A 16,695-nucleotide genomic window follows, 5' to 3' on the forward strand; every position below is an offset into this window, starting at 1 on the left:
GCTTCTAAAAACAGTTTAAAACATTCTCCCAACCAGTGATATCAGGTTTGCCAAGACCAGTATCTTTCCGCCATCTGGGTAAAGAGGAATATTTTTAGCTTCCTTAATTAGCAATTAAAGAACACTGCAAAATGATTAGTTGTACTTAACCATATTGTAGTACTTTTGGAGACTTATTGGTAGCAAGGAATACTAAAGTTCTGTTCAATGTATGAAGCCGCCTTGTGTCAAGTCCTGTTATTTGTCCATCTAGCCCAGGAGTTGCTCTCCAGAGTCTAGGGTCATCTCATTTGCCACCTGATCCTTTTAACTAGAGATGCCAGAGACTAAGGGCGGGGGCTCTTGGTCCCTCCTCAACTCTAGTGATTGTGACAATAGGACTAGATTCTGTAGCCCACTAAGAAAGTCCTCTGTCACTAACTAACTAACGATGATTGTTTCTTCTTTATTCTAATCTCCTCTCTCAGCCAAGTTTAATTTCAAATGCCCTAGATGCTGACTTCTGATATTTGTACAGTTTATTATTAATTTTAATGAGTATAGTTCATACACTGGTAATTAGTGGCTGCATTTGCTCATCTTACTAGGCCATAGGGTGATTTTGATAAACCATAGTTTGCTTTCATCTGGATCTGGAGATATGGTTATTCTTAACTCCGGCTAGTTTAAATTAGGAGTGGGGAACATGTAGATGTTGTTGAACTCTCAACCCCCATCATCCCCAGCCAGCATGTTCAAGGAGAATGGGTTGCAGTCCAGCAACAGCTGGAGGGGCCATAGTCCTGATTTAAACAACCTAGTTTCAGTAATTATGGTTTGAAATTGGCTTGTCTAAAACTCACCATAGTTAATGTTAACCACAGTTTGTCCAAACAATATGACAAGCTACAGTGAAAGAAAGTGGTAATGAAAGCTTCAGGATTGCTCCTCCCAGCTGTGGAACAGGGAGAGCTGCGTTATGTGCAAACATGGCTCATGTGGGGTGCCTTTGTTTAATGGGTGGAGAGCTGTTTTGGCCCCAGAAACTGAGCATGAGTTGACTTTGAATGAATAACCCTCTAAATTGCTTGGGACGAGTGTTGAATGCCACTAAGACATGCAAACCATTCTAAGTACCACAGTATTGGTACATCGTTCTCCAGTGCAATGGCCCATTTCAGGGGGAGGGGGAACTGTTAAGTCTTATTAACACAATAAAACTCATTTAGCTGATCCTCAACTAGTACCGTATCTTATTGAGATTCAGGCGCGACTGCAGAGGTTTGACAAAAAACTTATCTGATGCATCCAAACGTTTATCCCCAGTTAAAAATGAGACAGCAATAATATACATGACATCAATAGAAAAGAAAGAAGCCAGGAGGAGGAATGGTTTGACTCGGACTTGATGTTTGCTTTGTTTAATGCATTTTGATATTTGCATTCAAAAAAGGAGTGTGTAAAATGCTGTTTGTGAAATCCTTTTCCTATTAGGTGTTTGATGGTGCTGTGATCATCTTATCCTTGGCTCCAATGGTGGCTTCTACTGTGGCGAATGGACCAAGCAGTCCTTGGGATGCTATTAGCCTTATTATCACACTGAGAATTTGGAGAGTGAAGAGAATTATTGATGGCAAGTTATCATTAACTTTTGTAAAGATTTGTGAAGGTGTATGAATTATTTTTAAAATAGTCAGTACCTCTTCCCAAGTAGAAAGCCAGATTTTAGCTGAATAACCCTCATTGATAAGATGGGGAAATTACCAGTGTTCCTATGGCAACTTTTTTTTTTACATTGTTTACCAGTTTCCTAGTAGCTGTGGGTAGAGTGGGAACTCTGCTCTAAAATAATCCCTAATTTAGTCAGCAGGAACATTGTGTTGATTATTGCAGAGTGTGAAAATAAAATGTGTTTGGAAATTGGGATAGAGAATTTTGGAAAAATATGCAGGGAAGGGACTAGGGAAGTGTGGAAATGGTACTTAACTGTGAAATCTTGCATCTGTGTTCTCAAAAGTAAACCCTGCTGAGTGAAACAGGAGTTACTACTAGGTAAAAAAGTGCAGGGTTGCAGAATACTACAGTGGTACCTCAGGTTACAGACTCTGCTAACCCAGAAATAGTAACCCAGAAATAGTTAAGAACTTTGCTTCAGGATGAGAACAGAAATCGCGTGCCAGCAGGGTGGCGGCAGTGGGAGGCCCCATTAGCTAAAGTGGTGCTTCAGGTTAAGAACGGACCTCCGGAACGAATTAAGTTCTTAACCAGAGGTACCACTGTATATGAGTATTATGCAACCATAGTTATTCTCTTTAATGTCCAGTTGATTTAAAGTAAAGCAAATCAAGCCCATTATTGGATTTCTCCAACTGAAACTAATAAGACATAAAAGTGCCTGTTTCAGAAACTTGACTGCTGTTGAATAGTAGTTGCATTTATTAGATGCATGACCATCTTTTCAAATAAACTCAGAGATCCATTTGTTGTGGTTTCTAGCCTACGTATTACCAGTTAAGGTGGAAATGGAGATGGTGATTCAACAGTATGAGAAGGCAAAGGTCATTCAAGATGAGCAGCTGGAAAGACTAACCCAAATCTGCCAGGAGCAGGGAGTAAGGCAAAATTATATTTTCATTTTATACATGTGTGTCTGTTACGGATTTTAATTTGTATGCTACTTTGCCACAACATTTTTCACCCAGAAGTGGCTCATGACACTTCAGATTATGCTAGACTCCAACTTGCTCCAACCAACATGAACAAGGGTTAGAGATTATGGGAGTTGTAGTCCAGCAACATCCAAAAGACTACAGGTTCCACTGTCCATACTATGATTCAGCACATGCTTTTAATGCCTGAGATCTCAGGTGGGATAGCTGCTTTCTCCAGGTACTCCAGACTGCAAAGGACCCAGAAGAACCTCTGCTGGTCCATGCTAGCAATACTGAATTGGATGAAGCAGTCGTCTTGGTCAGTGCAAGGCAGTGTCTCCTGTGTTCCTATGAGGTTTTGCAGAGGGATCCAAAGGATGAGGGTGTGGGGCATCTATGCCATTGAAATGCTGCCTGGTACAGATAGGATGAGGGTGAACAATAAAAGGTGATTGCAAAGGGTTCAAAGTTAACAGAGCTGTGTAGATTATTACTGACCATCCTTCCTCTCCCCTTCAGTTAATTCAGGTAGCTTTGTGGTTTTTATCCTTTTTTAAAATTAAACCATAACCCTAGAAGTTGAAGAATTCTTGTTTCCTTTCAACATGGTAGACAATTTGTGAAACAGATCTTGGTTCCAATGACTATACATTTTCCACTGGCAGCATTTATGTTCTGCTTCTTTTTATTCTCCTTCCCCTTCTTCTGCTTCTACTTGCAATAATGTTAATTTATTTCTAACAACCAATCATTTGCCTGTTTGTTGGAAGGCAGCCCAAATCATCCTGCCTTTTATTTTAGTCTAGTTCACAACTTGTCTCTTGGTTTGTGTGGTGTTTTTTTAAAAAAGAAATAATGTTAGTAACAAAGGCCCAAATTAATGGAAGTAAACATTGGATGGTATCCCAGTGGCAGATGAGCATTCAGGCATTCCATCCAAGGAGCACTCACAGAACAGAGAAAAATTATTGCTGTTGCATTAGAGCAGAGCAAGCTTCTGCTTTAAAGCTCTCATTGATCTCTCCAAGGCTACGCCAAGCATCCTCTGCTACTGGCTATTAAAGAGAACTACTGTATATGATGCACAGAGAGTTCCATTCCTCTATATATTCAGTAAAACACTAGACAAGATGGGGTGGCCCTTTTTATATGTCTACTCATAAAAGGCTGGTGTTCCCTTGGGTCCCATACTGGCCCCTGTCCTTTTATGGGTGTTTATAAATAATTACTTAATGCAACACACTGCTGAGGAGGATTTATTATAGTGTATTTAGTTCTTTTCTGTTGTTCTTTGTCTGAGAGGGACTGAAAGCTGCTGCATCAGAAAAAGGTTTGGGGGGATTTTTGTGTGTGTTTTCTTATCTATTTATTTATTTATTTAATTTAACTAGATTTATAAACTACTTAATCATCCATAACCTGTAGGCAAAGTGCATAATAATAATAATAATAATAATAATAATAATAATAATAAATCATTTATACCCCATCCACTCTGGGCGGCTTCCAACAAAACATTAAAATACGATAGTCTTGTCAAACATTAAAAGCCTTCAGATGTCTTCTAAAAATCTGGTAGTTGTTTTTCTCTTTGACATCTGATGGGAGGGCGTTCCACAGGGCGGGTGCCACTACCAAGAAGCCCCTCTGCCTGGTTCCCTGCAACTTGGCTTCTTGCAACGAGGGAACCGCCAGAAGGCCCTCGGTACTGGACCTCCGTATCCGGGCAGAACGATGGGGGTGGAGACGCTCCTTCAGGTATACAGGACCGAGGCCATTTAGGGCTTTAAAGGTCAGCACCAACACTTTGAATTGTGCTCGGAAACGTAGAATATAAAATGCTCATTTAAAAATACTAGTAAAACAGCAAGTTATCTTAAAATTCAGCAAAATATAAGTAATATCAGCAGTTATTAAAATATACATTATAAGATAAAATTGCATATTAAAATTATGTGTCTGGATAGGCTTGCTTAAACATTAAAGTGTTTAGCAATGACCAAAAGCAATGCAGATATACACACTGCATATTAGAAAAAATGAAAAGTAAAGCAAGCTTGGTTGCATTTTTGTCTGTTGGTCATAAGAGGGCAGCAAAAGCACTTCCTTTGTTTATATGTGTTAATCAGCTCACTATTTTTAATATGGCTTGTTGTCTCTGACATGCCAGTGTCTCTAGCACCTGTCAGAATTGCATATCTAGTTCATTGTATCAGAGGTCTGGATTTGCAAAAGCAAAAAGCGTATCATGGTTCTCTGGAAGAACTCGGGAGGCATGGCTTGTTAAAACCTGGTTTCAAAGAAACCAGGATCAAGTGTGTGTATGTGTATGCACAAGTATGTTGACAACATGGAGCAGACCCTGCTCAGCCGTTGTAACTTAACTGGTTTTAAACTTGTCTAAACAAACATGGGATATTCCTGTGCCCGGTTACTTCTGGGTTTGCCACCGATGTTGGGCAAAATGGATGCGAGTGGAGGCGGACGTAAGAAGAGGCTTGACTGTACTTGAATGTGCCTAGCACAGGAGAATTTTCCATTTACATAGCTCCGATATTACCCTCTTTCCCTCCTGCTCTACCTCTTGATAGTGCCACAAATCCACCACATAAGGCAGCCGTCTCACTTTCCTTATGGGAGGGTCACCTTTGGAAATTGCATTGGAATGGGAGCGGCTTCTGCAGTGTAATGGCTGAAGTGCTGGGCTTAGAATGAGGAGACCCCTGTCAATCCTGAAGCTTTGAACAACTTACTTTGGAGGGTCATGGGGAAGAGAAAATGGTTTGGTGGGAACAGTATACCGCCCTGAACTCCTTGGAGGGTAAATGGGGTAAAAATACAGTTAGCAGTGAATTTCTGAGCATAATTAAGTTTAATAGAGCTTAAAGGGGATAGGATTCCAAGCCCCAAAGGGCCTTAAAAAAAAGTCAGCATAATCTGTTAGAAATGTTGGAGAAATGTTGGAGGTAAAGAAAATACCTCTTCCTGGAGGACATAGACTAGGTGAGAATAAATGTTTCATTTGCCTTTTGACACTTTGAATAGTTTTATTTTTTCAAATGTCCTGAAGACTTGGGATTAAATACTGGTAATGCTTTAAATTTAACAAATTTAAAATCAAATGAATGTTTTCAGGCAGCTGTGGCAGGCTTGATTTTGAAATACACATTCTAAGTGTGAACTGTGATGTTTATTCAAACTTGAAAGCTTGTCCAATCTCAAATTTGCTGTGCATGCATGGCACATCAGATTACAGCTTTCAAACCTCACAAAGTGTTTGTTTGTTTGAATTTGTATACAGCCCTCCATCCACAGATCTCAGGTTGGTTCACAACAGTGAGATTATTGATTTAGTGTAATTTTATTTTATTATGTATTTTGTGGTTTTTATATTGTAAATTTATGTTGTGAACCGCCCTGAGATCTTTGGGTATGAGGCAGTATGGAGTCACCAGGATTGGTGTCATAGGCTCAAACCATCTTGCCCCAGTGAGCAACGTGGCCGTTGAATTCTGCACTAGCTGAAGTTTCCGAACCGTCTTCAGAGGCAGCCCAACATATAACACGATGCAGTAATCTAATGTAAAGGTGATGGCTTTTTGTTTGTAACATATTGCTGTTAAATTTTGACTACAGGTAATGCAGCTGTAAAAAAATGTTCCTTTTTCTTTTGAATGATAGTACCTAGAAATTCGGCCATCATTCTGTGGACACCTGCAGTTTCACATTGTTCCCCTTGCATTGTATGGCTTTTTGGTCCCAATATTCAGTTTCCCGTCTCTGTACGTGTGTGTGTCATGTGCAAGGGTACGCATGTACACACATAGTTGTGAATATACAGTATATTCCTGCGTATAAGACTACTTTTTAACCCAGGAAAATCTTCTCAAAAGTCAGGGGTTGTCTTATACGCCAGGTCGTATTTCTTATACGATGAGTATATCCCAAACTCTATATTTTAACTGGAAAAGTTGGGGGTCGTCTTATACGCCCAGTCGTCTTATACGCCGGAATATACGGGTATATCTTCCGGCTGAGGTTACCATTCATGCATCTGATGAAATGGACTTCAGAGTCCGCAAAAGCTTATGTTCTTAACATTGCACATTACCGGTTGCTGCGTTTGCCACAGTAAAACCTAACACCCTGGGCTCTCCACTTGACAGTACAGTCTCTGCCACACACAAATGTCAAGCTCGAAGCCGATAACATTTGAAATGTGCATAAATCAAGCTGATGTAACTGCTGTTACACAGATTGGTTTTTTGTTTTTTTTTAATTGCAAACACTGTGTTTTTGGGTGTCTCTCTATGAACATTGCCTGAGCACTAATAATTTAGAAAGTGTGTTTTTTCCAAGTTCAATATGCCTCTGTATCCACCCTTACTCATTTTTTTTTGTCTTACTTGTTCCTCCCTTCCTTTGGCCTTAGTTTGAAATTAGGCAGCTGCGGGCTCACCTGGCTCAGCAAGATCTGGACCTTGCTGCTGAGAGGGAGGCTGCATTGCAGGTCCCACACATGCTGAACAAGCAGAGCAGTAACCGGTACAAAGTTGTGGCAGCTGGAGGGGATTCCGACGACGAGGCAACTGAAAATATCTCAGAATTGCGGCCACCTCGGGGTAAGTAGTAGAGCCGGCTGCTTAACGCCACTGAACACGGTTCAACTGAACACTGGGGCTCTGTAGTCTTTGTTCATTTTAATCTCCAGGGGTCGGGTGTGTGTGTGTGTGGAAAAACAGTTGTGATTTGCCAAGGTGAAGCTGCCAGGAAATTCATAGCATCACAGAACTGTAGAATTTGAAGGTGCACCCAGGGTCATCTAGTCCTACCCCCTGCAATGCAGGAAGCACAGCTAAATAATCCTTGACATATGGCCATCCAACTTCTGTTTAAAAACCTCGAATGCAGGGGATTCCACCACCACCTGAGGAGTAATAATAATAATAATAATAATAATAATAATAATAATAATAAATTTCTTGTACCCCACCCATCTAACTGGGTTGCCTCAGCCACTATGGGCAGCTTCCAACAAAGTATAAAGGAACACACCAAAACACCAAACATTAAAAGCTTCCTCAAACAGGCCTGCCTTCAGGTGTCTGTGAAAAGTCATATGATTATTTACCTCTACAACTACTGAGAAGGCCTTCTGCCTGGTTCCATGCAACTTCACTTCTTGCAATGAGGGAACCGCCAGAAGGCCATCAAAGGTAGCCCATTCTACTGTTGAACATAACTTAATGTCTGAAAGTTCTTCCTAATATTTAGTTAGAATCTCCTTTCTTGTAACTTGAATCCATTGGAGCAGCAGAAAACAAGCTTGCTCTGTCTTCCGTGTGGCAGCCCTTCAAACATTTGAAGATGGCCATCATATCACCTCTCAATTTTCTGTTCTCTAGACTAGACAGACCCAACTCCCTCAACCATTCCTTATAAGGCCTAGTTTCCAGACCCCCCGGTCATCTTGGTCTCCCTCCTCTGCATATGTTCCAGCTTGCCAATATCCTTAAACTGTGACCCCCAGAACTGGACACAGCACACCAGGTGGGAATTCGGAACTGGGTTTGCTGTCTCAGCAGTTTTGTTAGCATAGTGCTGCAGAAGTTAAAGAAGTGGGTGCGACCTGGTCATGACCCAAAAACTCACATTTTATTTTTATTTCCAGGGGGTATTTTTTAAGTGACTGGCGTTAAGAACAAAATTCAACTGAGTAAAATGGCAGTATAGTAAAATGTTGGAAAATGCAGTGGTAATTTGTTCCATGAGTCACTTCGTCTTGCGAAAAAACCTGCCCCAAAAAATTGTCTTGCGAAGCACGGCCAAAGAAAACTTCATCTTGCGAGTCACCAAAAACATCGCAAAACACTTTCGTCTTGCAAGTTTTTTGTTGCGTGAGGCATTCATCTTGCGAGGTACCACTGTATGGTCCTAGTGCTAGAGCAGGCCAGCTACCCAACATGGTGCCCACTGGAAGTTCTTGGACTCTAACTCCCATCAATTCCAGGTTAGGGCTGATGGGGGTAGAGGTAGAGTCCAGCAACCTGTGGAGGGTCTCAGGTTCGCCACCCCTATATAAGTGAACATTTCAAAATTGAAAAGTCTGCAGGAAGTGGTGAATTTTGTGCAATAAATAATTCCTATTTGTTTTGCTGCCTGTATACACCCCTCCCATTGACAAAAGGCAATTGAAAGATTTCTCAGCTTACCAGTAAGCTGTTGCACTAGTTGGCAGCAGCAGGGAGGTAAACGTGGAAGGGATGGAGTCCCTCCTGGTTCTGTAAGTATTTCTGGCACAAACAAATTCACGGTCAGTTTTGTTGTGCTGTATGATCAAATCCCATTTACCGCAGGCATGCCACTTTCCAAACAGGGTTTGCATCTAGTCTCCTTAATCCATTTGCCCCTTTTTAATAAGATTTCTTAGTACCTTCCTCATGAGGATACTTTATAATTTATGCATGTTTTCCTCGAGGGTTACATTAGGAATGGAGGAGAGTGGCTCACAATTCTAAGCAGGTCTGCTGAATTTATGGTGCTTCTGAGAGTCAGCCTTAAACTTTTATACTTTCTAGACTTTGTTTTCAGGTTGCCACAAGCACATAGCGTTCAAAGGCTTGGTCATGCATAAAACATAGCCAGATAAATCATTCTTGAATGTTGGTACATTACATTAGTACACTTAAGCATGCAGAAGATTCACAGCCTGCTTGGAAGCAAGTCTGACTAAAATCAATTGGACTTAATTTTCAAATGTGTGTGTTTTAGAGATGGAAAAGCAGAATGCAGCATGTAACAAAAGGGAGTTTTTCTTAAATGTAATATGGACAGTATCTCTTCTGAGGTTTCTGAGGGTATTGTGTCTATATCTAGTACCCTGTTTCTCATATTTTAAGACATACCCATAAAATAAGCCATAGCAGGATTTTTAAGCATTCAAGGAATATAAGCCATACCCCGAAAATAAGACATAGTGATAGGCACAGCAGCAATGCCGGCCGCGGCAGGAGGAGGAGGAAAAAAATAAGACATCCCTTGAAAATAAGCCATAGTATGGTTTTTTTGAGGAAAAAATAAATATAAGACATGTCTTATAATATGAGAAACACGGTATATTCATGAATAAATGCTTTGTAAAAGTTTTCATACACTAAACATAGATTCTGTAACATCTCTCCTACATTTGAATTTGATGTTTTGGAAGTACAGTGGTGCCTCGCTTAACGAATGCCCTGCTTAACGAAATTTCCACTTAACGAAAGGTTTTTTCTAGCGGAGGTTGCCTCGCTAGACGAATTCATTTTACAAAAAAATCGTCTAGCGAATCGTGGTTTCCCATAGGAATGCATTGAAATTCAATTAATGCGTCCCTATGGGCAAAAAAAAATTCAATGCATTCCTATGGAATTCGCTAGATGAATTTTTCGTTATAAGAAAAGACCCGTGGAACGAATTAAATTCGTCTAGCGAGGCACCACTGTATAAATATTGTGCTTTTAGCATAGTTGAATATATTGAGACAGTATCAATTAGCTAAAATAACTGTACTGTAGTAGAATGAAATAGAAATGGGGCCTCTCATGGGTTTTATGTCAACTACAAAAAGAAACATCAGAATATAGTATGAACTATTTTATTTTTATTTATTTATTTTAAATAATTTTTATTGGTTTTTTAACATATAACAACAAAACATCACCAATACACCAACCCCCAGCAATACCTAAAAGAGAAAACAAGAAACACATAAAACAAGAAAAACAAATAAAAACATTAACATAAACATAATAAAAAACAAAAACATACATATACGATAGTTAAAAAACTATTAATCTTTTCTGACATTGTAGGTTGACTTCCTCAGCCCCCCTTCCTGTGGTTCATCTTATACTCTCTTTGGCAATTTCATAATCATCATCTTAATATTGTTTCTTTCTATCTTAAACATGTTTATACACTTTAAATTTTAAACCAAATTTCTATAATTATCCTTTTCATTATAGTTTACATATTTATCATCTATGACAACATCATACTCCTCTTTCCTTACATGTTATATTTCTACCTTAAACATACTTATTCATTTAATTCGTATTATAAAAATTTTATTCTAATTTTACACAATACTAAACTAAAAATTCTGTTCCTTATACCCACGCCTCTCTTCTAAGAACTAAGGTTTACTTACCGCCCGGGGGAGGCTCCTTCTGCGCATGTCTGGAGTCTCTGGACATGCACAGAAGTGATTTCTGGTGCAGCGGCCATTTTGGAACTGGGCGGAGCATGCTCAGAAGCGACTTTCGATGCTGCTCTGCCCAGTTCCAAAATGGCCACAGCACGACTTCCGGCGCTGCGGCCATTTTGAAACTGGGCAGAGCAGCATCGAAAGTCGCTTCTGAGCATGCTCCGCCCAGTTCCAAAATGGCAGCAGCGCTACTTCTGGTCTGCGATCCTTTATTTTTCTGGCAGGAACTTGGCAGGTATGATCTCAGTCAAAACCATATTTCTATTATTAACCCTTCTAATCACAAGGCCCTTTTTACGGTCGGCAAGTCTATATAAACAGTCCTATTTCAATCTGGGTTACCCTATTACATAACCACTTATAAACTATTTATCCCGCCCCCTTCCTCACCTTTCTTTCTACCCTCATTCCTTTAACCTTCCCCTGCTGCCCTGTATCTTTCTTCAATCCTGTAATTCTAAACACCCCTTTTCTGTTTTCTGTGATCATCTTGACTCCCTGGTCCGATGTCTTCATCTGTCGAGAGGAGATATTTTTCAATTCATACTGATTTTTCTCAACTAGTTTTTTGTGCACAGATGGACTCTCACTCCTTCTGTACCACTCAATTTCTTCTATATGGACTGGGGTGCTCTCACCCTTCCCCAGTCCTTCTTGTTGGGTTTCCACTTCCGACTAGACAGTAATCTCTCGCCAGCTGCTTAGAGGGGTCTCCTCCAAAGTAAGTAACAATTAATTTTTCCCTTTTAAGCAGTTCTTAGCTTCTTAAATTCAAATGCAACTTTGGGCTCAGGACAATGTTATTGCCTTCTCCATCACACAGTGGTCAGGGACTGACCTCCTCTTTTCCACCCCTTCCCGTGGTCCGATTTTTATTAATTTAGCTGTTCAGATTTTTTGATTTTTTTGGGTGTGTTTTTTGGAAAAACACAGCTTTCTGGAGAGCTCAGTCCATGCCTTGGGTGCCCCTTCTCTTCTTCCCACCAACCAAATCTCTGTCCACTGGTGAGAAGGCAGCAAAAGCCCCTGAAGCTTTAGAAGAGCTTCTGAACAGGGTGAACTGGGAGGGAGGGGTTCCTGAGGCCCAATCCCAGAGCAGGACACCTGTGATTCTTGAGAGGTGCCGGTTTCTGCAATGAGTGCCAAGTGGCCAAATACTTCTAGCCAATCAGCTTCCAGTTTGTGTTTTGCTGTCCAAGACAACTTGGGACTAGAGAGGTAATGTGGAGTTTTACCCTAGATTAGTATTGTTCACCTCAAGAAAACCTGATAAATATAATGAATCTTTATGCACAGAGGACAATATCAGATTTTAGTTAGTAACATATCCCCACATGAATTTCATCACCAATAATTGCCAAGCTTGTGGAATGTTTCCCTGGACATCTGTGTTGCATTCCTCTTTTACTGTGACATGTTGATGTTGCAATCTGTGGGCAGATCCACACCATGCTTTTAAAGCCCATCCATCACACAATGAAAGCATGCAACTTCCCACCAAAGAATCCTGGGAACTGTAGTTTGTTAAAGGTGCTAGGAATGATAGCTCTGCAAGGGAAACTGCATTTTGCCTGATGGAAATTGCCTGACACAGAGCCACCAATTGCATTTGGCCATTCATGTGTGGGTCACAGCATCAGAAAACTCTGAAGCCTTCATCCGTGTGCCCAGAGAGGCAGAGGCATAAACCAGGCTGGGCAGTAATTTCCTGTGCAAAACCCTACCTTCAGGTCTCCTCAAAATCTTGGAGGTTTAGAGACCTTCAATTCTGCCTTGAACAATGGGCTTTTAGTGAGCTGAATTACCTAATTCATGAGAAATAGGATATTCCTTCTAAAGCTAATTATATCTCCTCCACCCATAAGGAACAATGGAAACATTCAGTGTGGGCTACTTGACCATGAAGGGCCGCAAAATTCCAAGAGAAATGTTAGACTTTTGCTGATTTCTCCTCCCCTCCCTTCATAATGATATTTTTATGGAGCAGTCCATAAGTTAAAGCTCCTTGGAGAGCAGCTGAAAATTTCACTGGTGTATTTACCTGGGACTTTGTGCAATGTTGGAAGTCCTCAAAGCCACAGGATCATGTTCTGTATGTTACAGGCATCAGCAATGCAAGCTGTACTTAACTCTTAAACAGTGCAGTATCCAGATAACTTTTCAATGACTACAGACAGTTTGCAGTCAACCCACATGTTTATAAGAATAAGCCTACACAGGTGATTGACAGTTGGGCAACTGTCTGCCTGTCAAAGGTGGTTCATGGGGGGGCAGGGGAGGATCTGGCTGGTGGGCCAGATCCTCCCCTGCCCCCCCCCCATGAACCACCTTTGACAGGCAGACAGTTGCCCAATTGTCAATCACCTGTGTAGGCTTATTCTTATAAACATGTGGGTTATAAACATCCAGAGCAGTTGTGTAAAACCCAGACCCAATTCACAGCCTCATAGCTATGTTTGGCCTTCCTGCATCTTCCCAGCCATCATCCAAAGTGCCTTATTTGAATGGTCCACTCATGCCTAGTGACATTGGAAGTGGGACAAGAGCAGCGGGGAGATGGGGAGTGACAGCATCCGATCTGGAGATGTGTTTGTGGTCAGAGAGAGGGGGCTGGGGGGGGGGCAAATTACTTAAATTTCATTTCTCCAGTTACAGAATGATCAAAATGGGGCTTTTCAGGGTGTTCATAGGAATTATGTCAAAAATACTTAGATATAAAGAAGATGTTCAGTCTTTTCTGGTAGGTATGAATCACATTCTGGCAACCAGGCAGGGATGTTCTTTGTACATCTGAGTAGAGTTGGTTTTCATTTTCAGACTGTTAATTGTGTTGGAAAGGACTTGTGTAGGTTTTGACTAATGAACAATCTAGCATTTGGATGGGGTATTCACAGCTTTGTAAAATGTTACCTATTTGCATATTGCTAGCAGAATGTTCTGTAGATGCCAAAGAAGGTCTTTGGCCAGGACAGTATATGGCAGTCATACCAGTATCAACCTTTTTTCTCTCTTGAGTTTGCTCCTGTAAAAATCCATTTAAAACTTGGAGATCAAAGCCCCAGTCTTCATGGCATGCCAAGATCACAATGGTAACTCATAGTATTTCCTTTACAATCCATTAATCTTTTTCTTAATACATTGTTAGAAATACACATTTCTTTTAACCTTTGCAAGCATGCAGTTGTTTCCATATTAAGGCACACATCCTGAAGACCATTTTGGACAGGTGTAGAAAAGGGATTGTAACATGTTTTAAGCATTTCTAACCAACAACTTCATTTTTTTTCAATGGAGTTAGTTGTGATCTTGGGGATAGCAGATTCATTCTGTTAGTACCCCATTTCTCTCCCACTTTTTTCCTTATGTTAATTCCTGCAGCCATATTGTCTCATCTTCCATTAAAACAATTAATGCTTTGTAGCAAGCCCTCTTGGAACCTAGGAGCGTGTATTTGTTATGCTGTCTCCAGAGATAGCTAGTTAGCTTATTAAATGAAGTTGCAATAAGGCAGCCAAAGTGAGGAGGCAATAATGACATTAGACTGTCTTTTATCTGAAGCTGATCCATCAGTGACGACTCTTTGCTTAATAAAAGGCAGCCTATTTGTTTTGTCATATGCTGGAAAAGTTAAATTGGGTTTAACTAAGATGAATGCAATTGCATTAAAAATGTTTAATCATTCTTGATCATGGATTGAAATAATGCAAAAAAGGTTACTTTAAAGGATAGGAATAATGCAAAAACACTTAACTTAAATAAGCTAGAAATAGAACTAATACCAAAAAAGCTTACCTTATGGTAAACGGTACAAAAAAATCTAATTAATTAATTAATAAGCTAAGTTAATGCAGACAAAGCTATTAATCACTAGGGTAGTGAATTAAAAATCTGTTATGAAAAAGAGTAGATAAGATATTGGTCAAAAAAATGTGTGTGTGTGAGAAGGAAATCCCTCTTTGTTGATGTCAAGCATCTTAACTTTTTAGAAGTACTTTAAAAATTAAAGCTGTCTAATTAATCAGAGCACTTCATGAGGTGGTCACAAGATTAATCCTATCATTAGATTATTCCAAATGTTGCACGTGGCCAGTTGCTTACGTTTTACTGCCAGTTCCAAAAGCTCAGTGGGGGAGGGGCACATGCTCTGCATGCAAAACACAGGTTCCGTCTTTTGGATTTCTAGATGGGCAAAGACTTAATATGGTGTTAGGTAGATGGACCAGTTGGTATAAGGCAGCTAAAGGGAATAATGCTACTTAATAATATCTTCTTTTTAAAAAAACCACCAGACAAACCCACTAGTGATGTTAGGTGGTGCTGGAATTGGAGCACTTAGATTTGCTTAGCTATAAACCTAACAGAGCTATCGTATCTTCCAGTAATATTGCTCTGAACAAAGAACAACTTTATTGAGAGAATTGAGTCCCAAATGCTGTTAGCCATAAGCTTCCAGCCGTGTTCTCTGAAAAACAAAGTCATGAAGTTGTATTGAGTGGTGCCCTGTGGTGGAAGTGCAAAGTATCACTGATGAAACTGTTAAATATCCATCTTAATGAAGTGGATGAAACTGCCTCTCTGAAAACATGCTGAAGTGTGTTCATCTTTTGTGGCCAGCAGCAAAGGGATTACGTTTATATCTCCAGGCTTGCAAGAGAATTTACTATTCATTTCCCAAATTTCAGATTCCCCTGAGCATAAACATATAACTTTGCATGCCTGTACCCAAACATATGGTACTCAGAATCTTGTGTGCTTGTTAGCAAAGCCCATGACTTGAGCATAGATGCTTTCAACTTGCTAGAAACACGGGCATTCCCTAAAAAGACAAAAATGAACAAGATGGATATCGGTCATGAATGATCTAAGTGATATTCCTGCATTGCAGGGGGTTGGACTAGAAGACCCTGAGAATTCCTTCCAACTCTACATTTATATAATTCTATTCTCTGATTCTAATAAGACTTGTGTTTATCATACAGAAGAAGTTGCGACAATTTGATGTCTCTAAATGCCCCAATCCCTTACATTAGGAGATGCAATGGAAGAGTCATACTGTTTATCACTTCCTGTTGTTTACAGTGTTGGCCTTGGCTGGTACACAGCTTCCATTTCTCCCTCTCCTTGAATGCATGTACAAAGAAATCCCCCCTTTTAAATCAGTTTAATTCTTATAATTCTTCCTTCAAAGGCCTTTGGGTACAGTAATCCCCCCCCCAATGTAGAACACTCATTTCTAAAGGTCCTTCATCCCCACTTACAGTCCTGCAGTGCCAAGGGGTTCTTCTGGTGAAAGCCATAACACCCTTGAAAATGTATTATATTAATAGACTTATAGCATAGACTTAAGTACAGTATCAAATCAGTATACATAGTGGTTAAGGCTACTAGTCATACATTGCATTCCGTACCAGAGCCAGTATTGCCAGTTGCTGGAGATCTGGAGGATGAGGATGAAAGCGCTGTTGAGCTCGTGTCCTACCTGTAGGCACCTGGCTGGGCGCTCTGAGAGCAGCGTGTTGGACCAGGCGGGTCTTTGATCTGATGCAGCCGGGCTGCTCTTGGGTCCTTATGAATGTTGGCATATTGGTCAGTTATTTGTCTGAGTCTTGGTCAGTGAATCTATTAGAGGGTTTCTCTTAGTCCTGCTTTCCAATTCTGCATTCTGAATAATGGATCACAGGGATTTCCATCCAGCTGTGTGTTGCAGGCTGCCACCCCTTCCAGAAATGTTTCTGCTCCCTAGTACCTGCCGCACCTTCAGTGTTAGCACGCAGAAGGGTCCTTCGCAGCCTCTGAGCATCCCTGGCCCTCTCTGAA

The 16,695-nt window shown here is 40.5% G+C and overlaps 1 protein-coding gene across 3 annotated transcripts in view; it reads left to right on the top strand.

The window, feature by feature from the left end:
• The window catches only part of TMEM266 (transmembrane protein 266), a 106,504-nt gene that overhangs the window by 69,846 nt on the left and 19,963 nt on the right, over nucleotides 1-16,695 (top strand). For all 3 annotated transcript variants that reach the window (XM_035112720.2, XM_060279103.1, XM_060279102.1), the window contains 3 exons: nucleotides 1,474-1,612; nucleotides 2,476-2,591; nucleotides 7,063-7,252. In XM_035112720.2, the coding sequence (XP_034968611.2) occupies nucleotides 1,474-1,612; nucleotides 2,476-2,591; nucleotides 7,063-7,252 (445 nt within the window). The remainder of the gene's footprint in view (nucleotides 1-1,473; nucleotides 1,613-2,475; nucleotides 2,592-7,062; nucleotides 7,253-16,695) is intronic.

The sequence above is a fragment of the Zootoca vivipara genome, chromosome 9 (genome assembly GCF_963506605.1).
Source record: "Zootoca vivipara chromosome 9, rZooViv1.1, whole genome shotgun sequence".
NCBI lineage: Eukaryota > Metazoa > Chordata > Lepidosauria > Squamata > Lacertidae > Zootoca > Zootoca vivipara.